The sequence below is a fragment of the Gobio gobio genome (genome assembly GCF_949357685.1).
Source record: "Gobio gobio genome assembly, chromosome: 16".
Classification (NCBI taxonomy): domain Eukaryota; kingdom Metazoa; phylum Chordata; class Actinopteri; order Cypriniformes; family Gobionidae; genus Gobio; species Gobio gobio.
The window spans coordinates 29439460-29466126 of NC_137109.1; the positions used below are offsets into that span (position 1 = coordinate 29439460).

The 26667-nt window shown below is 37.6% G+C and overlaps 2 protein-coding genes across 3 annotated transcripts; one reads left to right on the forward strand and one right to left on the reverse strand.

Annotated features, from left to right (window-relative positions):
- Positions 1–1652: 1652 nt before the first annotated feature.
- On the reverse strand, positions 1653–6823 carry mmgt1 (membrane magnesium transporter 1). Its single transcript, XM_079838425.1, has 4 exons — positions 6650–6823; positions 3648–3700; positions 3452–3555; positions 1653–3372 (listed from the first exon to the last, which is right to left on the reverse strand). Exons 1-4 carry the CDS (start codon positions 6726–6728, stop codon positions 3216–3218), a joined length of 393 nt encoding a protein of 130 aa, XP_079694551.1. The 5' UTR covers positions 6729–6823; the 3' UTR covers positions 1653–3215.
- An 870-nt stretch (positions 6824–7693) lies between these two features.
- slc9a6a (solute carrier family 9 member A6a) lies at positions 7694–26341 on the forward strand. Of its 2 annotated transcripts, XM_079839796.1 has the most exons (17): positions 7701–8118; positions 10318–10517; positions 11121–11198; positions 11323–11399; positions 11490–11602; positions 12099–12204; positions 12399–12503; positions 15475–15616; positions 15829–15934; positions 16039–16127; positions 17266–17379; positions 17757–17868; positions 18070–18223; positions 18474–18504; positions 18591–18673; positions 20788–20893; positions 22746–26341. In XM_079839796.1, the coding sequence occupies exons 1-17, from the start codon at positions 7842–7844 to the stop codon at positions 23037–23039; spliced, it is 2187 nt and encodes a 728-aa protein (XP_079695922.1). In that variant the 5' UTR covers positions 7701–7841; the 3' UTR covers positions 23040–26341. The 2 variants fall into 2 exon arrangements, with proteins under 2 accessions (XP_079695923.1, XP_079695922.1); XM_079839797.1 differs by lacking the exon at positions 12399–12503 and having other exon boundaries at positions 7694–8118.
- Positions 26342–26667: the final 326 nt, after the last annotated feature.

Genomic DNA, 26667 nt, shown 5'->3' on the forward strand with positions numbered 1-26667 from the left:
TAATCGAATGTAATCCAGTTTATTGTGGGGAAAGCTGGCTAGCCTAGCCGGATACCCTCACGCTTACCCTCCTTCTGCTTAATCTCACGCCGCGTTTGGTGCCTCCGCTGTGGGCCAGATGCAGTACTGGGGGTCGGGGATGTTGGAGGCCGAGCTTCGGCGTGTGTGAAGTTTATCTCTAAAGATGTTACTGCTGATGTTAAACAGAAAAGACTGTATGCACATTTTAGAACCGATAGACGCGACGAGGACGTACAAAAACACTGACTCACAAGATAGAAAACACGAAAACACTGTTCTGTCGGGAGAGAGAGAAGCCGCTGCGTGTCCACAAATAATAAATAATAAGCTACACATAAGAAATCAATGATCACAGATCAGAAGGAACTGAAGAAAGACTTCTGTTTTCATTTGTACATCCAAACACTGATAAACTGCCAGTGTTCACTCCTTCACAAGTAACGTTAAAGGGTAACTAAACCCCTGCTCAGAGCTTAACTCCACCCACTGGCAATTTTCAAAAAATGCTGGAAAAGTGGGCAGAGCCCGGCGCACACAGAGGGGACGAAACGAGGGCGGGGCTGAGCGGAGGGCGTGCACCTGAGACCCGCAGTGATGGGTTGATTGACAGCTGTCAGACTCGCGAGTCGCAAAGAGGGAGAATGACTGGAGTGACGCCAGCTTTGCAACAGAGCGGTCATTTCTCATACCTTCACCTGAAGTGGAGGAGGGTGGATTGTCTGTTACAGACACAAACCCGGAGCCTTATCAATGCGAGCCGCTGCTCAAACTGCGTTAACTCCCGATGCCGACGATGCTAGTGAAGCAGCCGCGCAAGAGAACTGACCTAATCTATCTGCGTCCGCGGCAACCACTTGTGTCAGGGTTTGAAAGCGCGTCGTCTGTATGAAAATTATCTGTACACATGACGCGCGGCAATAATATCGCAAGAAAAGCCTGACGTGTAGTGACAACTGCATTATTTAACCGTATTTTCTTCAATACAATGTTAAAGCAAGTGTCAAGTGAGTTTCATTCATAATGTTTCCACTTCATGTAACATGACAGTTCATACTGGAGTGAAGCCGTTCTCATCGTGTGATTGGGGGAAACATTTCTGAGGGCGTGGTGAGCTCGTGTTAGGGGCGCGGATAGTGAGCCGTTGGAGGTACCATCCTACGTCACGATGTACCGCAACGTCCAATAGGAAAATTCAACTGCAGTAGCCACCGTTCAACCTTAAGAGGGCAGCACTTTGGCGGTTTTACACCATATTTTATAGAATTAAAACACTTTATACTCAAATGTCAAAACATTTACTCGAATCAATGAACAGCATTAATAAAGCCCCAGTATTACAGATCATTAACTAAAAAAAGTTGGTTTAGGGTTTAGTTACCCTTTAATGATCTCGAGTGTTTGCATGGGCGTGCCAGATTCTCTGGGCGGGGGAAAGGGAGGTAACCGTTCCTGCTTGGACGTCAAACCAGGAGACTTCAGGATTGGCTCGTCTGGCCTGTCATTTTCTCAAAGGCAGAGAAAGACAGCCAGAACTCGGTTTTATACCGATCAACATTTCTATCCACTTGGGGACAATATTCAGGCTAGGGGAACTCATATTAATGTTGAAATACCTCATAAAATGAAAATTTCATGCCATGGGACCTTTAATGTAAAAATTACTCAGTGCAAACTTCAAATCTGCCTCCATTTTGTTAGCAACGCCCCACTTCCAAGAACGATCCAATCAATTCCCGATGGACGAAATCAAGCCTCGCCCTACATTTTTTCTAATTTCAGAAGCAGTTTCACTCGGATAAACGTCACAATAAGGAGAAAAAGAGAGAAAGACGATCTCAACTTCCGTTTCATGCCGACTTTAAATAATTTAATCAAAATGATTATTATTGACTGTCAATGTTTTTACCGTTCATCAGCTGGGGGAAAACATGCCGTTGTTAGTTGTGGTGTGGACGCCACACTATTTTTTATTTATTATTAGATATACCTTTAGTTATAGTTATCGTCCTTAGTGTGAACAGGCATTAGTTTATGATGTCAAAGTAAAACTACAGCAGTACAGTACTGATAATACACAGGTATTCTCACGAAAGGTAATATGATCTCAATCAGTGTTTGAATCAATGTCATATAAGCTAGTAATACCAGAAGAGACTAAACAGTGCTGGGATAAGTGGGTTGCTAAAAAAGGAGCTTAGTGAAGGATTAGTATAATTACAGGCTTAAACTGGACCATTTCAACTGCCCATTCTTGCATGGAAAACAATGGGTAACCAGGTTGATTTATCACATCCACCCATATCGTCCTTGAACGCTTCAGATCCAGAAGCATAAAACTCAGCTTGATATAAAAAACTTTTTGACTGGTTAGCAGGACTTGACATTGCATAATGGCTATAGCGTAAAATGAACATGCTTAATCTTATTATATATATATTTGTTTCTTACACATTCAGTATAAACCAGACTTCTAAAATGAAGGGGCAAAAATTAGTGGTTTTAATCCAAATTACAAATTCATCAATAAAATTTTAGAATTTATTAAGGTAAAAATAAGGAGTTGTCTCAACATGAAATAAAACAGAAAACATTGCCCTCCCCCCACCCTCCTCAAAACACGTGTACCATTCATTCCCACTGAGTGTTCACAGTATTGTTAGAATTGCTATTATTCTACAGCTATTGTGGCCCTGCTCAGACAAGTTAACAGTTTTAATTATTTTCATTATTATTTGAATAAGCTCAATTTAGAAGTTCAGCAATCAGAGCTACTGCTTCTGAACGCAAATACAATTTATGGTCCACAATATTAACCTCAATTCAGAAGGGTACAGGTAAGAACCTGTTGCAGTCGGGGGTCAGTTCAGCCAAAAAGCATGGCAAACCAACATTGTACATGGTGGGATTCATGCCCTGTGCATGACAGACAACCGGAGGGCTACAGCTGTAACTTACAGACTTAAGACTCCCAAGCAATAACAAGTATTTACAAACATATCAGCTGGAAAAGGAGTTGGCACAGTCCATTGACAAAATTGTAACCACAAGAGATGCGTGTTTGTACAGCATGTTCACATATACATAAAGACAGGGAAATATGCTTATTTTCCCCTTCTAACCAAGGAGCTAACAAATAAATTTAAGAAATGAAAAACAAAATGAAACCGAGCAAGGCAGCCCACGGAAGGCCAGTCTCAATGAAAGTTTTCCAGCTTGCGTAACCGCAGGGGATTGGAGGGCAAGGCCTGGGGGCTTGGAGTGGATGGCTCCTGCTCTGGAGCGCGGAACAGTACTCTGCCTCGGTGATTGAACAGGTAGAACGACGGGTGATTTCTCAATGTGTCAAATGTCCTGTTAGAGCAAACAAAGAGACGCAAGTGAGTTTCATTCTGATACAGCCAGGTATTACTTTATGGTCTCATCAGCTTACTTGTTTTTGAGCTCTGAAGAAGCATCCATATCTTTGAACTCGCCTGAGATGTGTACTATACCATAACACGTGATCACAAACGACAACAAAGTCTGTAACACTATCTGAAAACACAACACAAGAGAAGCTGTATTGAGCAAAAACAAATGCATGTGACTCAATATAATCAGTGTCTGGTATTTTTGTTGTAACTTACATCTATAGGTAATGTTTCATTCTCTTTTTCTGTCAGTCGCATGTAGGATCGGTCTAGAAAAAAGAAAAAGTAATCTTTTTAGGATGTATGAGAGGCATTATACCCTTTCCTCTAAACAAAGGGGTATTACTGATTTCGCAAAACAGCACTCGGAAATAGCACAATATCACCATCCTTGCACATTGAAAGTTGTATTTTTTTTTGCATGTTCACTCAAGTTTATAAATGTATATGCTTGGCATATAAATGCAAAGCCTTTTTTGCAAGTGATAGTACATGCAAAAAGATGTCACTAGTGCTAACTGTTTGCATCTAGTCATGGGGAGTCAGAGTTATTCCACAAATCAGTTATTTCTGACAGTTTCGAATTGGTTAAAAAAAATCATAATAATTACATCACATGGTCCCTGACATACCAGTCACATTAAAGGTCCCTTATTATGCTTTTTCTAATATTACATTTCCTTCAGTGTAATAAAGCTGTTTGTGAATGTAAAAAAAAAAAAACTGCAAAGTTTTAAAGATCAAAGTGCACAACAAATCAAGTTCTTGGGTCTCATTCACTAAACAGGTGTATGCACAAATTTGAAATGTGGATGAAAACGATTTTAAGAACACAAATTTGTAATTAAATGATTTCTAAATTTAGAAAAAAATATAGGAACAAACCACACATACGCAGAAAGCACTTAAGTTATATTTCATCCTAACACAACTATAATTATATTGAAGTTTGTTGCATTAATTGCATTATATAATCCATATATAAAATTATATAATAAAATTAACTATTAATACAATTGTATTTAATCTTAAATACTACATTCCATCATATCCAGTTAAAGAGTAGGAAAAGCATGTGTTATAGCTTCAGCTGAAAGGTTTCTCGGAATAATGCAAATATACGCGTGTGTGTACAGCTGGCTAATGCCAAGTCTGTAATCTGGGTCTTTATGAAAGGTGTTAATTGTGAGAATGGCACACTTGGGCCTTGGCATTGCTCAAAGATTGGGCGCGAGCACATCTGCGGAAAGTTTGACGAGAGTGATGAAAGGCTGTAAGGAACGCGTGTGTGGAAAGCCCTTATATGGAGACATTTTATGCAAATGACTAACCTCGTGCTCATTTAGAATACTCCAAATTCACTAACATCAGAACACGGTTAAGAACAAACTCATGTGCGTACAAACGTTTTGTGAATTAGGTGGAATTTGTTCATGAGAAGTTCTCCTGTGCGTACAAATACGAAATAATCCACAGTTATTAGTGAATAAGACCCACTGTCTCCTAAAAGAAAGGATCAATTCTGAACTGCAGAAATGAGCAATCAGCAATTCCAGTCTCACTTCCGTAACAGATCTATGTAGGTTTGTCACAAATTTGCATAATGCCAGCATATGGTCTTCATTGGCTCCCTGCGAACAATGTCTACTTAGTACTTTGACCGCCCTCAAACACTGTGGTTATTGAGAAGCAACATGTGCAGTCGATATGTTGAGAAGGTGCTGTTTTCAGCACTGCAAATCCCCTTTGCATGCACTTCCAAAGGATGAGGACTCGCACTGGAATACATATCCTAAAACCTACGCCAATGTTACTGTTCATATCACTGTGACCAATCACAACAGACGGGCCATCTGACCAATCAGAGCAGGGATTTAGAAAGACTGAATCGTTTATCAAGCAGTTTCAAACACTGAGAAAAGAGCTTGTGTGCCATGCATATTATGAGAAACTTAGGATTGACCTTGGATGCATGTAAATATTCTAGGAGACCTCCATAACAAAATTAGAAATATTACTCGCAAATATTACTATTTAGTATTTTTGATTGTTTTATTAATAAGGGTACCATTAGTCAAATCCTCAGTTCACAACAAATACTCGTATCAGTTTATTAGCTGTGGCTAGTTACAAATACCACCAGCTTTAATCACAGTTTAGCGTGTTGCGCAAAACAAAGAGGATGGATTTTTTAATAATATTTTTATAATAGGCAAGGTTTCTTTACACAAAGGAAGATTTGTTGCTCCAGGTTTTTTTGCTGATAGAAAATTTAAAAATTCATTTCAATCCTTAAATCTGAAATTAAGAATGCCTTACAACTCTTGAAATTACTTGCAAATTATAGTTATTATTATTGTTATATTTATTATAGTACATTTTCTGTAAAAATATGTATTTCAATGTATAGTGATTGGATGTGTTGTGTTTAACAATGGCAATAACTGTTTGTTATTTGTAGTAGTTTAATTAAGGTTATCATTTTTTTTTTGTTCATTCGTCGTTTCTCGGCTCATTACGAGTCGGACATGCTTGAAAGAGACGGTTCTCGGTTCAATGAGTCGAAAGCTACCGGATCGATTCAGTTGAACATGTTTTTGAATCGTGAACGAATGTGTTCAATGAAGAGATCCGAATCAAATTAACGAATCGGACATCAATACGGCAGAAATAGCAGGTGAAATTGCATTATTGGGAAAGGAAACAAACGCTGGTTGCGCTGATGGACATTACTGAAGGTTAAATAAACACATCGTCTTTAGGGAAGGCTTGAATAATGCAAGTTTCCATCGCAGAGAACTACTTCTAAAATACCAATTATACTGCGTTATATAAACGGCCAGATAAAACTAAACACGCACCGCACAAACACTGATCTTTCATACGTCTTAGTCAGAGCGACATGATCAGTGCTTTGTGTTAGAAAATAACTTCTTTCGCGTGCATTGTGCTGTTATAAGGTTGTGTCTCGAACCCTAGTGAGCTGCCTACCAAGACAGCGTTTCTGGACATAATGTACGTGTTCGCACACACTCCAAAATGCTGTCTACATAGGCAGTTCACTCGGGTTTGAGCCCTGCTGAAGCTGTCATGCACACTGAGCTCTGCAGACAGAGAGGCCGCATTCACCGCCGGACCACAATCAGCTAACGTTACCGCTTACTGAACAACCACATGTCTGTCCAACTAGCTCTCGGTTCTGGATGAACAATACTTACGCTGTGCCGCTGAAAAAGCTGCGTGTGCCAAGGCGAAAAGGCCTACACCGACAACACCTTTCCAAAAGGACGAAGCCATTTTCACTCGAGCACAAACCGATCAAGCCACTGCTAAAGCGCGTGAAGCACTCCTCAATGAGCGCTGCGTCATCACCGCCGCACTAATCGCACTTCCGGTTGCTCACGTGCATTTAAAGAGACATACGTAGCGAACAGAAAAAAATTATTACATATTTTATTTACCTTCACGTTATATCGGAATTATCGTCAATACTAGTTTCCTACTTAAAAAATCGACAGTATGAAGTGAAAATTTGAATGCGATGGTAATCACGACTTCAGAAGTGGGAAGTAGGAAATTTCCGACAGCACGTGAAGGCAGCGTTACTGAACAATGAGGTGGTAGCGCACAACTTCCAAGATTCATTTTAACCCAAACGTCTCAACAATAAAAAAAAATAAAAAATAAAATTGAATACAATTCCAAAGCTCTACAGTGACCCAGAATCTTCAGATTTGACCTGTACAAACTGTATGATCTTTTTTAGTCTACATTTATGAATGTAATACTTAAATAAAAATATTTGTTTAATGCACGAATACAAAATTGTTATCTTCAAAAGTAGTTCACGTATATATTTATTTATTCATTTCACTACACTGTTCTGCACACAGTAAGCTAGTGAGTGTAATGATCAAAACAATGGCGGGTATTCTGAGGGTTTGGTTCAAATATAAATGTGGCTGTGGCAAATGTATGACTGTCCTCCCTCCCTCCGTTTGACCTGTTACTGACAGTTTATGAAAATGAGATATGAGGGTTTTATACAAAAAAGTTGGAGTGCATGGGGACTTGTCATTGCAGGAATATCACACCAGGAATGTAATTAATATTATAATTAAAAATTCGAATCAATTTGTAATTTGTATAGTTATATATATTGTTCGACAATGACGATGCAGAATAAAAGGAAACGACCCTCATGCGCAGCGTTTTCCCAATATGAACTTCTCGAACACATTGTTGGGTTGCCATGTGACGTCACGCAGTGGGCTGTACGTCGCTGAGAATCAGGAACAATCTACAGCAGCCTCTACAGCTTGTCTCTGCTAATGCTCCTGCCTGTGTTCAGCGATCCTGAGCATAGTGCATTCGCCTTCTTATATATCTTGCACCTAAAGAAATGCCAACATGGGTTCTACATGTGAAATCAACGCCGCGATGAGTGTTTGGGGAAGACTGCCTCTGTTTGTTGTGGCGAGCTCCCTCTGCTTGTGCCTGAGCAGAGCTGAAGACAGTGGGATGGAGAACATTGTGACAGAGAAGAAAGCTGAAGAAAGCCACAGACAAGACAGTGCCGACCTGCTGATCTTTATCCTGCTCCTCACCCTGACAATCTTGACCATATGGTTGTTCAAGCACCGCCGGTTCAGGTTTCTGCACGAGACTGGACTGGCTATGATATATGGTGAGAAGAGGCGTGATAGCAGATCATTTGACTCTGTTCGCGCATATGTGTTGTGTAGTTCGCAACATGCTTCCCGCTATAAAGTGGGATCTGTTCATTTAAGTACGCCATGCATGATTATGACTGTTCAAAGGGCAGTGTGGGAGTTTTAGCACTGGGCCTGTAAGGTGTAGCTGTCCAGCAGGAGCTAATCTGCCTCCCTGCGTTCCCTGCATATGCTGGGTGCCTTAAAAACCAAAGCAGCCCGTTTAAAGTGCATTTGTAGTTTTTGTTTATTTCCAGTTTGCAGTTTTACTTGTATCAGTTTTCTGCAAAGACAATGTCTCTTGGATTTAAAGGATTTGAATATGGAATAATATTGTTTTATTTTATACTATACATATTTCTATTTTATTTAATCTTAATTAAACTAAGTGCTTTTAATAGTTTTACTTTTAGTATAAATGAGCAATAATAGCCCTGGTACACAAACAGATCCATAAAACTGTATGGTAGCACTATCCTTACACTGTCCTTGTTACATGTACTTATCATAGTAATAACAGTAAATTATGCATAATTACATGCAACAAAACCTAATTCTACCCTAACCTTATAATAAGTACATGTTGTTAATTAATATGACTCAATACTTAAAGATGTAATTACACTGTAACAATGACACTGTAAAATCAAGTGTAGCCCACTTTATTTTACAGTGTCCTTGTTACACGTTACATGTAGTAATAACTGTAAATTATGCATAATTACATGCAACTAACATAAAACAAAAGCTCAATCCTAACCATAACCCTATAATAAGTGCATGTAATTAATCAGTATTGACTTAAATGCATAATTACACTGTAACCAAAACATCCAGTGAGTTGCTCACAGACAGTGTTTTTGGGCATCATGGGTGTCAATTCAGCTCCTGTGATGCTACATACTATGGTTTGACTTCAAATATTTGCCATAGAATTAGAAGCAGAAAACATTAAGGGTTAGACTTTATTTTAAGGTGTCATTGTTACAGTGTAATTATATATTTAAGTTCTGAGTAATATTAATTAACAACGTGTACTTACTATTTAGGGCTGTGCGATATTGAAGAAAAATGCGATATTCAATATGCGATCCAATATTGCTTTAAGTGTGTAAAAAATAATTTAAGAAATGAGAATGATACCATTTATGTGTTTCACATTCTTTCTGGGAAAAGAAAGCATCGCTACAATTTCTGAAAGTGACCAGCAGTGTTTTAGCAAAAATGAATGTCACAAATCTGACAATATAATTTCAACATCAATGTAAACAAACCAAAAATGTAATGCCAATATTTAAATACCAAAAACTCTTTGCTTGACTTGGTAATATATAGTTATATCAACCTAAAATCACTCCTGAACTAGGGGTGGATGATTATTTTATACGATAATTTATCTTTCTTCACATGAATTAAATATACACTGATACATAATAAAGCTACAAAGGTTATTCAGCCAAGAGCACTGAGTGATTTTCTTTTTTTCTTTTGTTGTTTGACAGACAGCGGCAGGTTTATGCACGGATCCCATTGACACGCATAAGGTTTCTTTCCCCAACTGATATTGATTCACTTAAAGCATAACCGACTGTGTTTACATGAATACATGCCAAGACAGCTATTTTGACATAACTGTGTGTGTATTTGACAGTTCGAGTGTGTAACAAGACACAAAACAGAACTGAAGCGATTCAGAGAGGCGGCTTGTGCGCACGTTTCATTGTGTGTGTCAGACAGCGCAAGACTGCAAGGAGTTGTTTTTCGCAAGTTATTACATTTACATTTAATATTTACATTTAATAACTCTTTTTAATGTCAAGCAAGTCACATAAGTAACAGTCGTGTGCCCAGTCTATTCTCTGCTATATTCGTCGACCTAAAACGTACACTTTTCACAATGTTGAAGTAGCCTATTAAAATCATTCAGATATTGCGTGCCTTTGCGATATGCATATTGCGATATGAACGTTTGCGCTATTTTGATAATTTCGATATATTGTGCAGCCCTACTTACTATAGGGTTTGGTTGAGAGTTAGTTGCATGTAATCAAGCATAATTTACTGTAATTACTATGGTAAGTACATGTAAAATATGTAACAAGGGCACTGTAAAATAAAGTGTTACCAAAAACATAATCATTTTAATAAAATGCAATGTCTCTGTCTCTCATCAGGGTTGCTTGTGGGTGTCGTCCTGCGGTATGCTATTCATGTGCCCAGCAACATGAACAATGTTACATTGAGCTGTAATGTCAATGCCAGTCCAGCCACACTGCTTATGAATGTCAGTGGTAAGTTCTATGAGTACACACTGAAAGGAGAGATCGGTGCCAGTAAAGTCAATGACATTCAGGACAACGAGATGCTCCGCAAGGTAAAATATCACATCACAACAATCATACAGCAGCCGTTTGACCTACAACACACATTCAGATGAGTTTGAATCGAAAGCATGACATAAACCACAAATGCTGTGGGGAATTTATTTGAATATGACTCATACTTGCATCTGTATTTTTAGATGGATAGCCAGTCTGTTTTTCTGAACTCATTTGTGTTTTCCCAGATGCTTCAGGCAAATTCCTGATTTAACTTTGTACCAATAATTTAATTTTCTCACACATACTAATTCAGTGCCTGACAGAAGTAATCTGTGGTTGGTTCAGTCTCAAAACTATAATTCTCTGTTAGAACATGTCCCTCAGATGACATGCTTCTATATCAGTCAAAACATGGGGTTTACGAGTTGCATAATTTAGTTGTTGAAATGTATGATAATTACATTAGATGTTTGAATTTTACGTGCATAGAAAGTCACATTATATTGAATTATTGCACCCTTGGCTCCAGTCAAACTAATAAGAGGGTGTAGTTAGTTTTATTTAGCAAGGACACAATGAAATGATCAAAAGTCACAGTAAAACGCCTTTATAATGCCTTTATCGCCTGTATCTGTATCTTTCTAATTCTATTTCAGGTGACCTTTGACCCAGAGGTCTTCTTCAATATTCTCTTACCCCCCATCATTTTTCATGCTGGATACAGTTTAAAACGAGTAAGGGCTGTTTTTTTATTTATTAATACAGACAGATGTTGTGTGCACAAGATGATTTAGTGTTCAACGTAGACAAATCAAAGGCCATTATTCATTTCATTTCTTCTCTCTATCTGTTTTTCAGAGACATTTCTTCAGGAACTTGGGCTCCATTCTTGTCTATGCATTTGTGGGAACCGTGGTGTCTTGTTTCATCATTGGGTCAGTCTTTCTTCAGTACTTTTTTTTGAGTGGTTGCGTCAGTGATGAGGGTGTGAACCAGCATTCAGTGGTGTTCGGTTTGTTTTTCAGGTTGTTAATGTACGGCTGTGTGACGCTGATGAAGCAAATTGGCCAGCTGGGTGGTGACTTCTTCTTCACAGATTGCCTTTTCTTTGGCGCCATTGTCTCAGCCACTGACCCAGGTATTACAGTCAAGAGTCTCTGTAACCGTGCCTAAATGCAGTCATGGGTGTTTGGTGTGTATTATCTAAAAATGTTTGCAAGAGGAATGTGTTATGTAATTCTTAGAAACAAAGCCTTTCTGTTGCAGAATTCACCTGCACTATGCTATTTTTTGTTATGAAATGATTATAATTAAGTTACATATAACAGCAATTTGATCTCTAAAATTGGCCCTTTTAAAAGCTCGGTTACCCCCTTGGTTAGTGTTGCTCACTAAGACAAGCTGTACAGGACGTCCCATAGGAATAAATGTGAGAATGCTATTGAAAGTGTAGTAAAATGTGCTGCTAAATTGAATGACTGTTATTTTATAATAACAATTTACTACCCATACACACAGGACTTCCATCTGAAATTGCATTAAAATAGGGAAAAAGCATGCCTAAAGCAGGATTAGTCGGTAATGTTTGTAATGCAGGGCTTAGTGAAGGCATTGATTTGTGATTTGTTTTGTAGTGACAGTTCTGGCCATCTTCAATGAGCTGCACGTGGATTCTGATCTGTACGCTCTGCTTTTTGGAGAAAGTGTCCTGAATGATGCCGTCGCTGTCGTACTGTCCTCGTAAGTCCTCCACTGCCTATGATCATACACTGCTATGTATAAACAAATTGCTTTTGATGGTTCATTCATTAATATTGTTAATAAATTTGAGTTATAACTGTTTTGGGTTTTTATAAACTCAATGCAGAATGAATAATTAACGCTTTTCATTTAACACCTGGTTTTTCCTCTGCTGGACCTTTCATCTGCTCCAGCATGCTGCTTTATTACGGGAGGCAAAGTGGGGCGGGGCGTCACAGCCCTGGAGGTGTGGCTTATGCAGAGGGCGGGAACCAGACACTGAGAACGCCCCTCAATGGGTGTGCCACACATGTAGAGCTTTGAGCCTTCCGAGTGGATTTTTAGTGTGTGCATTGGCTGGTCTTTACCAGAACATGCAGAGTGAATGACCCACAGATATGCTTCACACCAGCACCTGTAGTGCCTCAAGGAAGTAGAATTCCTCTTTACTTCTATTTTAACCGCATGTAGAGGAATTATGAAGTCCATCGGTTATAGAGGGTGTATAGATGAGGCAGAGCTGTGGGTATTTGCTGATTTGATGATAGCCCTTTGCTTCTTAGTTTGAAGTGATGCTGTGTTTCCCTAGAAAGTTTTCTTTTGTTCCTACCTATACTCTGTACTAAAAATCTAGCATGTTAGTACATCTCATTTCATGAGGATTCAAACCTTCCTCGTTCCAATTAATTAAAATAGCTTAATGTAACTGCTACTCTTAACTTCTACCCTAATCAAAAGAAAAGAGAGTATTTAAATTAAGCCTCAAAACCATTCATCCACAGCTAAATGAGAAAAATATGGAAAAGTTCACCAAAACCAGTACTCTTCTAGATGGTGTGTATCACCTGCTGCTATGCACATACTAACTTTATTCTCAGTACGGTTCCCAATCCAGGGCTCGGCATTAACGCTTGTCCGCTTGTCAGGGACAAGTGGATTTTTTGAAGGGGCAAGAGAATTTTACTTGCCCGACCGGACAAATAGCCTGGTTAAAACATCAATAACAAAAAAACAAGGTAATCACCAAAACGCGAGAGTGACTCTGATTTTATTACTTTTAGTGTAAGTGGCGATCGATAGTGGATAATAATATTTAATAATGTACTGATGACAAGGTGATGTACTGACAAGGTTGCGCTGTTCAAAGCAAATGAGCACAGCACACGCAAAGTAACTCCGTTAACAATTTGTAAAAATTCAAAATGTGGCGTTTTTATATTTAACATATGATACAGTTAAGCAACATCACACAACCAAGAGTGCTGTTTTTTTACTGAACGATTGAAAATGTGACACTGATTTCATACGACAGTTCAATAAACAAGTAGTGAATATTAAGTCACTTACATTTTAGATGCATTATTGACTTAGCGAAAATAGTTACAAACAAAACTTACAGCAGAACCATAGCACATCTCAAAGCAACTCTCGGGGCCCTATCATACACCCGGCACAATGCGGCGCCAGGTGTGACGCAAGTGTTTTTCGCTAGTTCCAGCCTGACACAGTTATCATTTTCACGTCCTGCTCCACGTTGTTTAAATTGCAAATGTATTTGCGGCTAGTTGTGCGCCCATGGTCGTGCTGGTCTGAAAACAAGGTGTGTGATTTGGCACGAAACTGAAAACAACTGCGCCATTGACCAACAAACCCTGGTCTAAAGTCAATATAAAATCAGTATATTTGCGTGTTATTTAAAGGGCACGTTAGTAATATGCACACAACGCACACACACTCTGCTTGTTACACACACAGGGATGCAGCAGCACACAAACATGCTAAATATTAAAAATATAAGGATTACCATATAAAAGATTATTATTGTGTACATAAAGATGAAAATCCCTACATGTCATAATGGATAGTCATTGCATGTATCAGAATGAATTATTTGCAGTAATGATGAATGAAATGGGCTACTTATTTAACCAATCGTGGCAATACACACATATTTAAACTGACTCATCAGGTTGTGGGTGTCTATATTCCACCATGTAAATAGTGAATCCGCCATGGTGCAAGCGCAACTGGCTTTTAAAGGGAATAGTAGATGAGACTCTTTATTGCACGTTACGCCCAAAACACACCCATGACTCATTAAGAAACTAGGTACAACCGTTTTAGACCATGCACCTGGTGCGCCAACCATTTTTTCCATAGTTAAACTAGCAAAAGTGGATTCGGACACACCCTAAGTGCACCTGCGCCATGCGCTTAGATCGTTAAAATTGGGCCCTGCGTGTTTCTTTACTGAACAAACCGGTTGAGTCAAAGATTCAATGGCCCATTCATAAACACCCTCATTCTTGAATGAATCAGTCGTTTGAACAAATGATTTAAATGAATGATTCAGTGACACACTCATTAAGACGGTCACCTGTCGCCACCTACTGATGGTTTAGTTTCATATTCAAAAGTATACTTTTTACCCCAACATTTCTTATTTGTATTTTCAAAAGATGTTTAAAATAATTTCATAACATTATTTAATGCATTTATAATTTTTCAGTGTAAATTATTGATTGATTAGTAACAGCCCTATTGTGTATTATTATTGTTATTATTATTCTAGTTTAATTTATTGATCAAATATAAGAATTTAAAATGAAAGATGAAGCATATATTTAATAATATTAGGGTAAAAATTACCCTTTGTAAATGTAAATAAAATGCCCTTGGGGTAAATATCACAAATATGCGGATTTAAATACAGTTGAAAGAACACTGATGTGAATATTGCTTCAGAATAAATTATATTTACACCCCCAAAAAAATCAAATTTTTTCTGGACAAGCAACATTTTTTACTTGGACAAGTGAATGGTTGATTTACTTGCCCAAAGGACAAGCACATGAGAAGGCTTCATATTGAGCCCTGCCCAATCATTTCAGTTTGGTCTTAACCTTTTATGTGGTATGTTTCAGCAGCGTTTGTTTTATGATCTGTTTATGATTCAGTTAAAAACTACATTGAGAAAAACAGAACACTACCCTGTCTTAGTAAACAAAAGTGCTAATTTTACATTTCTCATTCTAAGAATCAGAGATAAGTTGAAAAACTAAATGGCACAAACAAAGACTGGGAAATATAAAATAAATTGAATATCTCTGATAAGCACGCTTATCTGATACTGAGTTCAGATGTTGCCAAAACTTTAGCACACTTTTCCAGCCCTGCTCATAAGGCTAATATTTGTTATGATTTTATCCTTGTAGATTTTTACAGGTTTGACACTAGAACTACTTGAATGTGTTTGTGTTCTTTTTCCAGGTCAATTGTAGCATATCAGCCTGTGGGAGACAACACTCACACGTTTGAAGCCATGGCCATGCTGAAGTCCTTTGGCATCTTCCTGGGGGTCTTCAGTGGTTCTTTTGCTCTTGGAGTGGCAACTGGAGTCGTAACTGCATTGATATCCTTTACTGGTTCAATATTGTATGTCACTTTTCCCCCCTTTTTTGAGGTATGATCCATGGTGCTTATGAAAAAGAAAGGGGTTCAAATCTCATCTGCATCATGTATTGATCTCAACTTCTTCTCTCCATGTGATTGTCACTATTAATTTTATATAATATATTATTATTATTATACATCCTGAAGTTACTTTCATTGACTCCCTTCCACGTTACTAAGTTCACTAAGCTTAGGGATTTGCCCTTGCTGGAGACGGCACTGTTCTTCCTCATGTCCTGGAGCACATTCCTATTGGCTGAGGCATGTGGATTTACAGGTGAGCTTGAGCTCCCCATGAAATGTTCTAGAAACTACCTAGAAACATATTGCTAACTTCTGAATTTGAATGCTTGTTCTTGCTCATCCTGTTGTGTTCCTTAGGTGTGGTGGCGGTTTTGTTTTGTGGAATGACACAGGCCCATTACACCTTTAACAACCTGTCTCCCGAATCTCAGGACAGGACTAAACAAGTAAGATTATTGATGAAACGTCACTCAGTCTGTTCCATAGTGTGTATGATGATGTACACTCAAAAGTACATTCAAAAGTTTGTTTTAAAAAAATGTTTTAGAAAGAAGTATCTTCTCCTCACCAAGGCTGCATTTATTTTTTATCAAAATACAGTAAAACAGTAATATTGTGAAATATTATTACAGTTTTAAATAATTTTCTATTATAATCTATTTTAAAATGTAATTTATTCCTGTGGCGGTAAAGTTGAATTTTCAGCATCATTACTCCAGTCTTCAGTGTCACATGATCCTTCAAAAATCATTCTAATATGCTGATTTGGTGCTAAAGAAACATTTATTATTATTATCATCAATATTGAAATTGTGCTGCTTAATATTTTTTTGGAAACCGTTATGCATCTTTTCAGGATCATTTGATGAATTGGAATTTCAAAAGAGCAACGTAATATGAAATACAAATCTTTACATTATAAATGTCACTTTTGATCAATTTAATGTCATTGCTGAAATAAATAAAAATAATAATAATAATAAAATAAAAAAAGAATCTTATTGACATCCAACTTTTGAAAGATGTGTATATCTTGAAAACAAATTTGGGCACTAGCAAGGGCCTTGATCTAGTGAACATTGGGAGACTGATTACTCAGTTACATGCGACATGTTTATGACATTGCACATTAAAACATAGCTGATGTTTATCAGCAACTTATCATTGTTGTGGAATGTCATTGTGCATCTTCATTATAGCAGTTAAAAAGTTAAAAGCCATTATGAAATAGATGCTTGACCTGCATTGATTTTTCTTTAGCAAAATAATGGCATTAATAAATAATAAGATAATAATGACATCCAGACTTTAAACAAATATAATACAACAGGGCTCAAAGTTATTACAATATAAGCATTAATACAAAGTTGCAGAAAATGAATAAATGTACAAATACACAAAACTATGTAGTTAATTTTACAATGTATCTACAAATCTCCCTTTTACCCATGTAATGCTTTTACTCCAGAATTTGCTGAGGCAGCTCTTTTGAACTTGTCAGAAGTTAATATTTCTCTTTGGTCTATGAAATATACATCATATAAACATCTCATTATGATTTCATGTCCCTGTGCTCTCTTTCAGTTATTCGAGCTACTGAATTTCCTAGCTGAGAACTTCATATTTTCCTACATGGGCTTGACGTTGTTTACCTTCCAGAACCACGTCTTCAACCCAATCTTCATAGTGGGTGCATTCGTATCCTAAGACTTCAGCTTTGTGCATAAGGAATAAATGAGCAGACAAAGTGATATAACAGTCAAAATACTCACAGCTAATGCAAAACAAGTGGAAAATCTGATGGATCACTTTTATTAAAAAGGCATGTGTGTGCTCGTGTTGGACGGCAGTACTTTGCTTAATGTCATCAAGGAAGTGGCTGGCTGTCGTTGTTGAGTGATATGTCCAGGGTGTTACAGCTCAGAAATCAATGGTCCAGAACCACCTTTTCATTAACAGAGCCCTCAGAAAGACTCGGGAAGGGCAAAATGTCATGATTTTGATTAGGTTGTAGATTCTGTCAGTGCAGCATTAGCTCCATTTTTACAGTCACTCCTTGACCCCTCTCCACCAAGCTGGCTGTGTTTCTGGGCAGAGCGGCGAACATCTATCCCCTTTCCTTCCTGCTGAACTTGGGCCGCAAAAACAAGATCAGCCCCAACCTCCAGCACATGATGATGTTTGCAGGTTTGTGCATAGAACTGCAACTGGCTAGCCAAGATTTAAACTACAAAGAATAACGTTCCCTTATTGAGACTTTTGTCATTATTTATCTGATTAATCTGATTTCATAACTTTCAAAATGATAGTCAGTCTTCCAGATCAGATTTGAAAAACAAATCAGATTCATGGCCTGTGTGAACCAATTCTTGCCCCACTGCTCACCAGGTCTTCGTGGCGCCATGACTTTTGCCCTGTCAATCAGGGACACGGCCACATATGCACGGCAAATGATGTTCTCCACCACGCTGCTGGTGGTTTTCTTCACCGTTTGGATCTGTGGTGGAGGCACAACTCAGATGCTGTCCTGCCAGAAAATCCGGTCAGTTCTAACCTCACCTTTAGTCTGAATGACCTTTTCTTGTCAGACAAGTAGACTATGGGAATGAGTAACTCATTTGACATGTTTTTTTTTTTCATTCTTATTTGTGTCCCTTTTCTATGTGTAATATAATGCGGGAGCCATATAAAACTTATTTAGCAGCTAAAATTCACATTTGAGTGGATGGAAAATGTTTTTGTTCTCCAAGTGTTTTATTACTTTTGCTGTAATACTGTTTTGTGTTTGACAGTGTTGGAGTGGATGCAGATCAGGAGAACTCTGTAAGTGTTTTTGGTCTGCTGTGGACAGATGTTAGGTTTTATATCAGAGCTGTTTAATGATGGTTTTCCTCTTTGTCCATCTGCAGATAGGGCCTGATGGAGTGGTGAGGAGGAGCACTAAACATGAGAGCGCTTGGCCCTTTAGGATTTGGTATAACTTTGATCACAAGTATCCTTTGCCATGTAGCTCTTATTGGTAACCTGCATAAAGAACATAAAAGATTCACAGTGTACTGAGCGAATAAGTGAACAAATTTCGGATACAGCACATGCATGAACGTGTAGGCGGTAAAGTAATGCATCTGAGGATTACGTTGTGTGATGAGTTCAGCACAGCAGTGTTTAAAAATGCAAAAAAAAAACGAACATGGACTTAGATAACCTTAACAATTTCCATCCCATTTCCAATCTACCCTTCCTTGCAAAAAGTTTAGAGCGAATTGTTGCACTCTTATCTTACTGTGTAAACAATCTCTTTGAGCCCCTTCAATCCGGCTTCTGTAAACTCCATAACACTGAAATAGTGTTAGTTAAGGTCACTAATGATTTGTTAATTTCTTTAGACTCTTGCTGTCTCTGAAATTTGATTCTTCTTGATCTCAGTGTCTCTTTTGACACTGTAGGTCTTTCTTTTTTTCCCCGGTTAAGAGGTGTTTCTGATACTGCACTAAACTGGGTTAAGTCCTACCTCTCAGATTGTAAACAATTTGTTATGGATTGATGCAGGTCTGAGATTTTGGTGTAATCTGGAGTTCCTCTGGGATCAATCTTGAGCCCTTTACTCTTTAGCATTTACATTTCCCCCCTTGTTCAAATCTTAAAATCACTCTGTCTTAAAGGAATAGTTCACCCAACAAGGAAAATGACCGAATGATTTACTCACCCTCAAGCCATCCTAGGTGTATATGACATTCTACTTTCAGATGAATACAATCTCTTGTATATAAAAAAGGGATATAAAAAAATGTCCTGGCTAATCCAAGCTTTATAATTCATTAATTTTAGGCTTTATTTGAAGCCCAAACAAGTGCATCCATCCATTATAAAAGTACTCCACATGGCTCTGGGGGTTAATAAAGGCCTTCTGAAGTGAAGCGATGCGTTTGTGTGAGAAAAATATCCATATTTAACACGTATAAAGTATAATGTCTAGTTTCCGGATGAATGCACTTTTTTGGGCTTCGAATTTTGAGGCTGCCATTATAATGCTTGGATTAGCCTGGACATTTTTTTATATAACTCTGATTGTATTCGTCTGAAAGAATGTCAAATACACCTAGGATGGCTTGAGGGTGTGTAAATCATGGGGTAATTTTCATTTTTGGATTAACTATCCTTTTAACTTAAATTTATATGCAAATGACACCTAGATTTGCATTGAAAACATTCAAAGCCTGAATGAATCAAAACCTGATGATAATGTGGCTGTGACCTTTCTTTCTCTGTTTTTCTGAGAACCTCTATTCTGGAGTTTCAAACAAAACAAAAAAAATTCTGGATTATATTTGATGCTAATTTAACATTTGATCCTCGTGTCCAGAATAATGTTACAAAACATCTTTTTTTTCATCTTAGAAACATTGCCAGACTATGTCCCATGTTCTCATTCGCTGTGGCTGGAAAGTTAATCAACGTTTTTGTATTTTCCCGCATTGATTATTGCAATGCTCTACTGGCCACGCTTTCAAAAGCTACCCTAAATAAATTAGTTTGTGCAAAATTCAGCTGCTAAAAAGGGATCACATTACTCCTACCTTTTAGTCCTTGCACTGGCTCCCTGTCAGGTTTCATGTTGATTGTTTAAAAGGATTTGCATGGTTTGGCTTCTCAATATATTTTTCAGAGCTCTTAACCCCCTACGCATGATCTCTGCACCTCCGAAGCTTGTGTGTTAAACTGTTACACCAAATTGTTTAAGATCTATGGGTTTCTCTTCATTTGCTCCTAATCTATGGAACTCTCTTTCCTCTGAGATTAGGAATCTTCCCTTAAAACTCACTTCTTTTATTTGATTACTTGTAATTGTTTTTATTCTATACTGTTTTCTTCTACTTCTCTACTGTTTTCTAATGTGTTTCTCCTGCATGTATCTGTTTCTCTTTTCTCTTGTAAAGCGCTTTGAGATGCATTTTGCTATTCTGAACGTAGCCTGACACTGCTAATGGTCAGCTGGGAGGTTCAATCATGGTCCTACAGTGAGTTGCTTTGGATAAAAGTGTCTGATATGTAATTTGTAGTTTTTTTTTTGTTCGCAATGCCTTCCTTAACCCTGTTGACTTGCAGTTATCTGAAGCCCATTCTGACCCACAGTGGACCACCACTCACTGCCACACTTCCTACCTGCTGTGGCCCTCTGGCACGCTGCCTCACCAGCCCACAGGCGTATGAGGTTTGTACTTTACCCGCATGCTGTGTGGGCTAATAATTATATGTAGTTCTGGATCTTCCTCTTCTTTAAGCTAGAAAGAAGGTCTTGATTTGGCAGAAACTAGTCGTTTATGTCTGTGTACCAGATGGTGACAGACCGAATCTGTGTTCAAGGGACGGACCCCTCTTACTTACCATTTAATAGGCTGGAACATATTACCTCCTCTTAGAGCTGATTATCCAATGAGTTGTGAACAGACCGTGAATTTGGAATGATATAGTCATGATATAGCTATTGCACTGTTAGGATAATTATTATTATAATATTATTGTTATTATTTTTACATATACATTTTTAAATGTTTATTGTTTTAAAAATCCAATGCTAATGACGTGACACTAAAGCACAGAAGGCTAAAAACCTCTTTGAATTTATCATACAAAGTCATCCCCTTTGTATTACCTTCCATGCAAAATATTAATAAATAAAAAATATTAAATAAGTCTACTACTCATCCACACTAATTAACTCTACTTATTTGACCATATTTTTAACCATGTTTTATTGGACTGCGATGGTTTTAATTGCTAGTGCAAATTGTTTTATTTGGCTGACATTACAAGTTATGAAGACATGTTGTGATGAGAGATGTTACATTACATATAAAAGATTATGAGGTAATAAAAAAGATGTATGATTAAGTAACCTTTATGTACTGTACTGGTCAAAGGTTTATAGGTCGGTAAGATTTTTTTTTTTAAAGAAGTCTCTTATGCTCACCAATGCTGCATTTAATTAATCAAAAATACAGTAACGGTATTGTGAAAAATTATTACAAAATAAAATAACTTTTTTTTATTTTCTTGTATTTATTGCTTTATTTAAAGCTGGGTCATTCTGTGTCAAATCAACCACATTTCGGAAACTTCCCCGGCTCAAATGTTTTATTTTGTTAATATTAATTCTGTACAAAGACGATCATAAATAGTGATGAAAGACAAAATATTAAATGTCACAGATGTATATTTACTGTTTTGTAGAGGGGGGTCAAAATGATTTTGAGCCAAATTACAGGGGAGTTGACTTTAGAAAGATGGCAGCATAAATATTTTATTTGAACACAGAGATTTGTAGGTCTGTTAGTCAGATCGGTTTACTTTAGCAATCTGTGGAAAAAGGCACTTCTTGTGTTTTTTTTCCCTTCAAGTTTGCAGGCCTGTAACTCAAGAAGTATTACAGATATCTTAATATCCTTTTAGATTCTGGTTCTTTCCTTTTGGTATCTTCATTTTAAAGGCCCTCGATGGTTCAATCCCAGAGTTATGGAGATCTTAATGTGGCTCCATGAGTAAATTGGTAAATTGTACACATTTTCAGTGGTCAAAAACCAAATTTGGGTCCCTTTGCATACAGCTGATACTTTTTGTCTTTTGAAGAGGAAAATCTGAAGAACAAATAATGCTGAAACTAGAAATGTATCTCATGTTTTTCTATCAGCTCAATTGCATAGAATATACATATACTACATCTGTGACATTTCATATTTTGGCTTTCATCACTATTTATGTTTGTCTTTGTGCAAAAGAAATATTAACAAAATCAAAAATTTGAGCCGGGACCTCTTGGTTGAGTTGACATTGAGTTTATATTGCTTCAGAAATCATTCTAATATGCTGATTTGCTGCTCAAGAAACATTTCTTATTATTATCAATGTTGAAAACAGTTATGCTGCTTAATATTTTTGGTGGAAATTGTGATACATTTTTAGGATTATTTGGTGAATAGAAAGTTCAAAAGAAAAGCATTTATTTGAAGAAAAAAAAAATTCTGCTAAAATTCAAACGATGAAATCACCGTTGTGCTTTCTTCAAGAATGAGGAGCAGCTGAAAGATGACGACTCCGACCTGATCCTGAATGACGGTGACATCACGCTGACGTACGGCGACATCACCGTGAGCACAGACGCTTCAGGAGCTCACACGAGCGGTACGGCCGTCGGAGGGGTGGCTGTGAACTCTGACGAGGCTCTGGATCGAGAGCTGGCGTTCGGCGACCATGAGCTGGTGATCCGAGGCACCCGATTGGTCCTGCCCATGGATGATTCGGAGCCCCCGCTGCCTCTTGACTCCCACCGCAACCGGCACAAGTACGAAGCGATGAGTTGAACGGGGCAAGCGGTGACCGAACGAGTCTCTCTTCTCTCTATCATCTCTCACCCGGAGCGATCTCTCTCAGCACCTCTCCTGTCTCTGACGTGGCTGGTTTGATGTCTCTACCTCATTCATCACTCTTTCTTTTACATCATTACAGAAATGTAAATTATTTATGCGTTTCTCTTCTGCAAAGCATTATGGGCTTCTTTTTCCTGTTTCCGGCGATTTTTGCCACTAACCAGACCACTTAGCATCTGACATCACGGATTGAAAGCATGCTCTGGTTTCTCGAAGTTTATCGTGACAACAGAATAAGCATACTTTTATTGTCTGTATAGCAAGGCGTAAAATTGCCATGACCTGGCCTGCATGCTTATTTGTGTCCTCTCTTGTCGTGCGAGCGCTTGTTAGGAGATGTGAAAACAGTCCGTGGCCCATTCCTGTTGGTCTGAAGCTTTCTACTGCCTTCTCTTGTTGTGACAGTCTGACAGAGGCGTGCTGGCCGGTGGCTCTGCGCTTGCTGTGCAGTTTCAATCAAGTGCCTGTCGAATGTAGTTTTCCCCCTTTGAGCAAAATGACACTCTTTGCCGTCCACTAGAGGGAGGTCTTGTATTTTCATACCGTTTTGTTTGTATGAGCTGTGCGGGCGGATGCCGATCCACTCAGAGTAACTTGTGATTGGCTGTAGAGACGTGCTTGGATCTTATATTGTGACCTTTGACTGTGAATCTATGGAGGTTTTTACGCCTTGTTGTTTGTGTTATTGTTCCGCCCAGTCAGAAGATAGAGAGCCATTCATATAGTGCAATTTCTTGCTTTTTTTGTTGTTGTAACATTTTTCTAAGACAACTAATTGAATATAGATTTAAGATATAATTGTTTTTCTTCTATTTTCCATAAAGTAAAAAAAATTGTATTAATGAACAAATGTCATGATTAACTAAGAATGTTTTTGACATGCATTTGACATTTTACATTGGTATTACAAACCAAAAATATATTAAAAGAAATATTGCCTATACTTTTTGTAGTTGGGCCATCTAGCATAATGCATTCAGAATTGGGCGATCAGTTTAAGAAAAAAAAAAGAGAGAAAAAAAATAGCAGTGGGACTTAAACCTTTTTCTTTTTATTCCTATTTTTTGCATGACTATGTGGAGGAGCATAACACTCCACGTTTCTTCCCAAAGTCCTTTTTGTGTGTTAATGTTTTCTAACAAATTGTAAACGCGTTATCTATCTTGATCAGTGTAGAACGTCACCCCGGCACCGTTGTGACTTTTACATAGGTTGAAATAAGAGTAATTCTGTAGCTCTTCAGATTTTAGACTCATTTTAAAAGGGATTAATGAATAAAAGACGTTTTAACGTTCAAAACTATAGAATGAAAAAAAACACTGTTTGAAGCATCGAGTTCTGTCTAATAGTTTCAGGCTTGACAACGTGACCAATTGACAGGCATATGAAAACGGTTTGTTTTCTATGCAGTTATGAACGCAGTAAAATCAATCTGCATTTATGGTATTATAGTAAGATATTTACATTTAGACCTGCATCTCAATTTGCATACTTTCCATCCCAAATAGTATGAGAGTGAGGATTTGAATTAGTGCAAAAACGTTACATACTTGTTTAGATTTCTTTTGACCGATAAGGAGCAAAACTTGCACAAAATAATAACTGAAATTACACAATTATTCTGTTCAGAAGTTTACATTCCCTTGATTCGTCTTATTGTTTGTAGCATCAGATCAACTGTGATGGATATACTTAAATCTGTTATGTTAGGAAATGCTAAATTAAGAAAAATTATATACAGGATATACAGTATACACACACATGCATAAATATATACATATATATATATACACACACACGCATGCACATTTGACAGATTCTGCACAGGGGAAAGGGGTGTATATACTGCAAATAATAATTTTAGGTTATGGATTGAATACTTGAATGCAAAATCAAAGGATACATTAATAGGGGGTCAATGGTATTAACACAAATTTAACGATGTTCAATTTTTTTATACTGTTTTACTATGTGTTATACATAATGTACTTTCACATCATCAGTGAAGTATATACATTTAAGTGTGCACAAGAAGTATGTAAACTGGGATGCAGCTAATGATTTCGAGTTATATAATTGATAGCAAAATAATGCAGGAAGGCATGACCCAGCACGATCAGAAAATGAAGGAACGCTAGTAGAGGAGCAAACAGATCTTTTTGTAAAATTCAGTCTGTGTGTTTGTAGTTTCTCTTTTGCTTTCTGGCAGTTAGTGGACTGTGTAGAAACCGCCGTTGTTTGGATGAGGGCCAGGGTGGCATCATTAACTGTGGAGCAGGAAGTGTTGATAAGCCACCGCCCTGCCAACAACGTCTGTGTGATGGAAACTTGTACAAGCTCTGGAACGAGAGGATGACGGCTGGTCATCACAGTGGCACTACACAGATATCTCCTGCTGTGCAGGATCATGTGATGAGAGGCCACAGTATTATAATACACAGTAACGGTGTGTGTGTGTGTTTAAATAGTTGCATTATTAGCAGATTTGCACTTTTATTTTTTTAATTTGCATTTAAAGAGATATCTGAGAAAAGCCTACTGATACATCTTTATATTGTTTGTCAGAGCATCATAAGATGAGCAAATGAACTCCAATACAGATTATATCACTACTTTTTGTCCTTTGAATGAGAAATTCAGACATCCTGGTAAATTCTTCTTTTGGGGAAAAATATTTGTCTAGAGAAAAAGTGTTCAGTATCTGTAAGCAGCAGCTGGATTTCTAAAGGTTTATATTTGTAGTTCTGGAGAATGAAGCTTGTTCCTTTCAGACAGCAAATGAGTATGTGAATCTATGAAATTGGAGTTTTACTGAATGGTACAGATGAACTAGAATTTTCTGTACATTGTAAAGGTGTTGTTACAGTAAAGACTCCCATTTATTCAGGGGTGTGATTTACTTTGATTAAAACATTCTTCTTCTTTTTTTAAACACTCTCAGAGGCTACTTGCTTCTCCAAAAAATACTTAAAATCCGAACAATGAATGCTTCAGTGTAAGAGTGGACAGGCATGTGCATATGAGCTTGTCCAAAGTAGCAGAAGCAAGTTGAATGGGCTTCAATGGTGGTAAATGTGCTGTTTGTACTGGTACGTAGCTGTGTGTTAGTCACACTATGTGCAGATCTACTCTATTGTTTTACAGGTACTGACTGTTTACATCTGTGTAAATATTCTCATCTGTTCATGTGCGTGCAATGGTCAATAAACAGAAGCCTGTGCTTTCAATTAAATGATCATGTGTAATGTATGACTGTCTTTATTTACAACCACCATATTCCCAGACTATATTCACTAACTAAGCACTGTTAAAACTCTCCTTAGGTGTTGACATCATTCCTAAAGCAGCTGTTTGGAAGCTGTGCAAATGAAATATGTCTGATACTACATGAATATGGTCCCTAGTTAAAAGGCCCTTTTGATTTATTTTCTTCTAAAAACGCTCAATAGCAACAAGCACCATCACAATACTTTCTTAAACACATTTGTCCACACCATGTGATTTTCTGGATTTTTGTTTTAGATTCCATCACTCACAGTTGAAGAGTACTTATGATAAAAAA

Excerpts from the sequence above, each read along its gene's own strand:
- mmgt1 (XM_079838425.1), bottom strand. The coding sequence starts at position 6,728 with ATGGCTTCGTCCTTTTGGAAAGGTGTTGTCGGTGTAGGCCTTTTCGCC. Across the intron at positions 3,701-6,649 it reads AGCTTTTTCAGCGGCACAGC|ACCGATCCTACATGCGACTG; the intron begins GTAAGTATTGTT and ends TCTTTTTTCTAG. Across the intron at positions 3,556-3,647 it reads ATGAAACATTACCTATAGAT|ATAGTGTTACAGACTTTGTT; the intron begins GTAAGTTACAAC and ends TTGTGTTTTCAG.
- slc9a6a (XM_079839796.1), top strand. The coding sequence starts at position 7,842 with ATGGGTTCTACATGTGAAATCAACGCCGCGATGAGTGTTTGGGGAAGA. Across the intron at positions 15,617-15,828 it reads CTGGAGTCGTAACTGCATTG|GTTACTAAGTTCACTAAGCT; the intron begins ATATCCTTTACT and ends ACTCCCTTCCAC. Across the intron at positions 15,935-16,038 it reads TGAGGCATGTGGATTTACAG|GTGTGGTGGCGGTTTTGTTT; the intron begins GTGAGCTTGAGC and ends TGTGTTCCTTAG.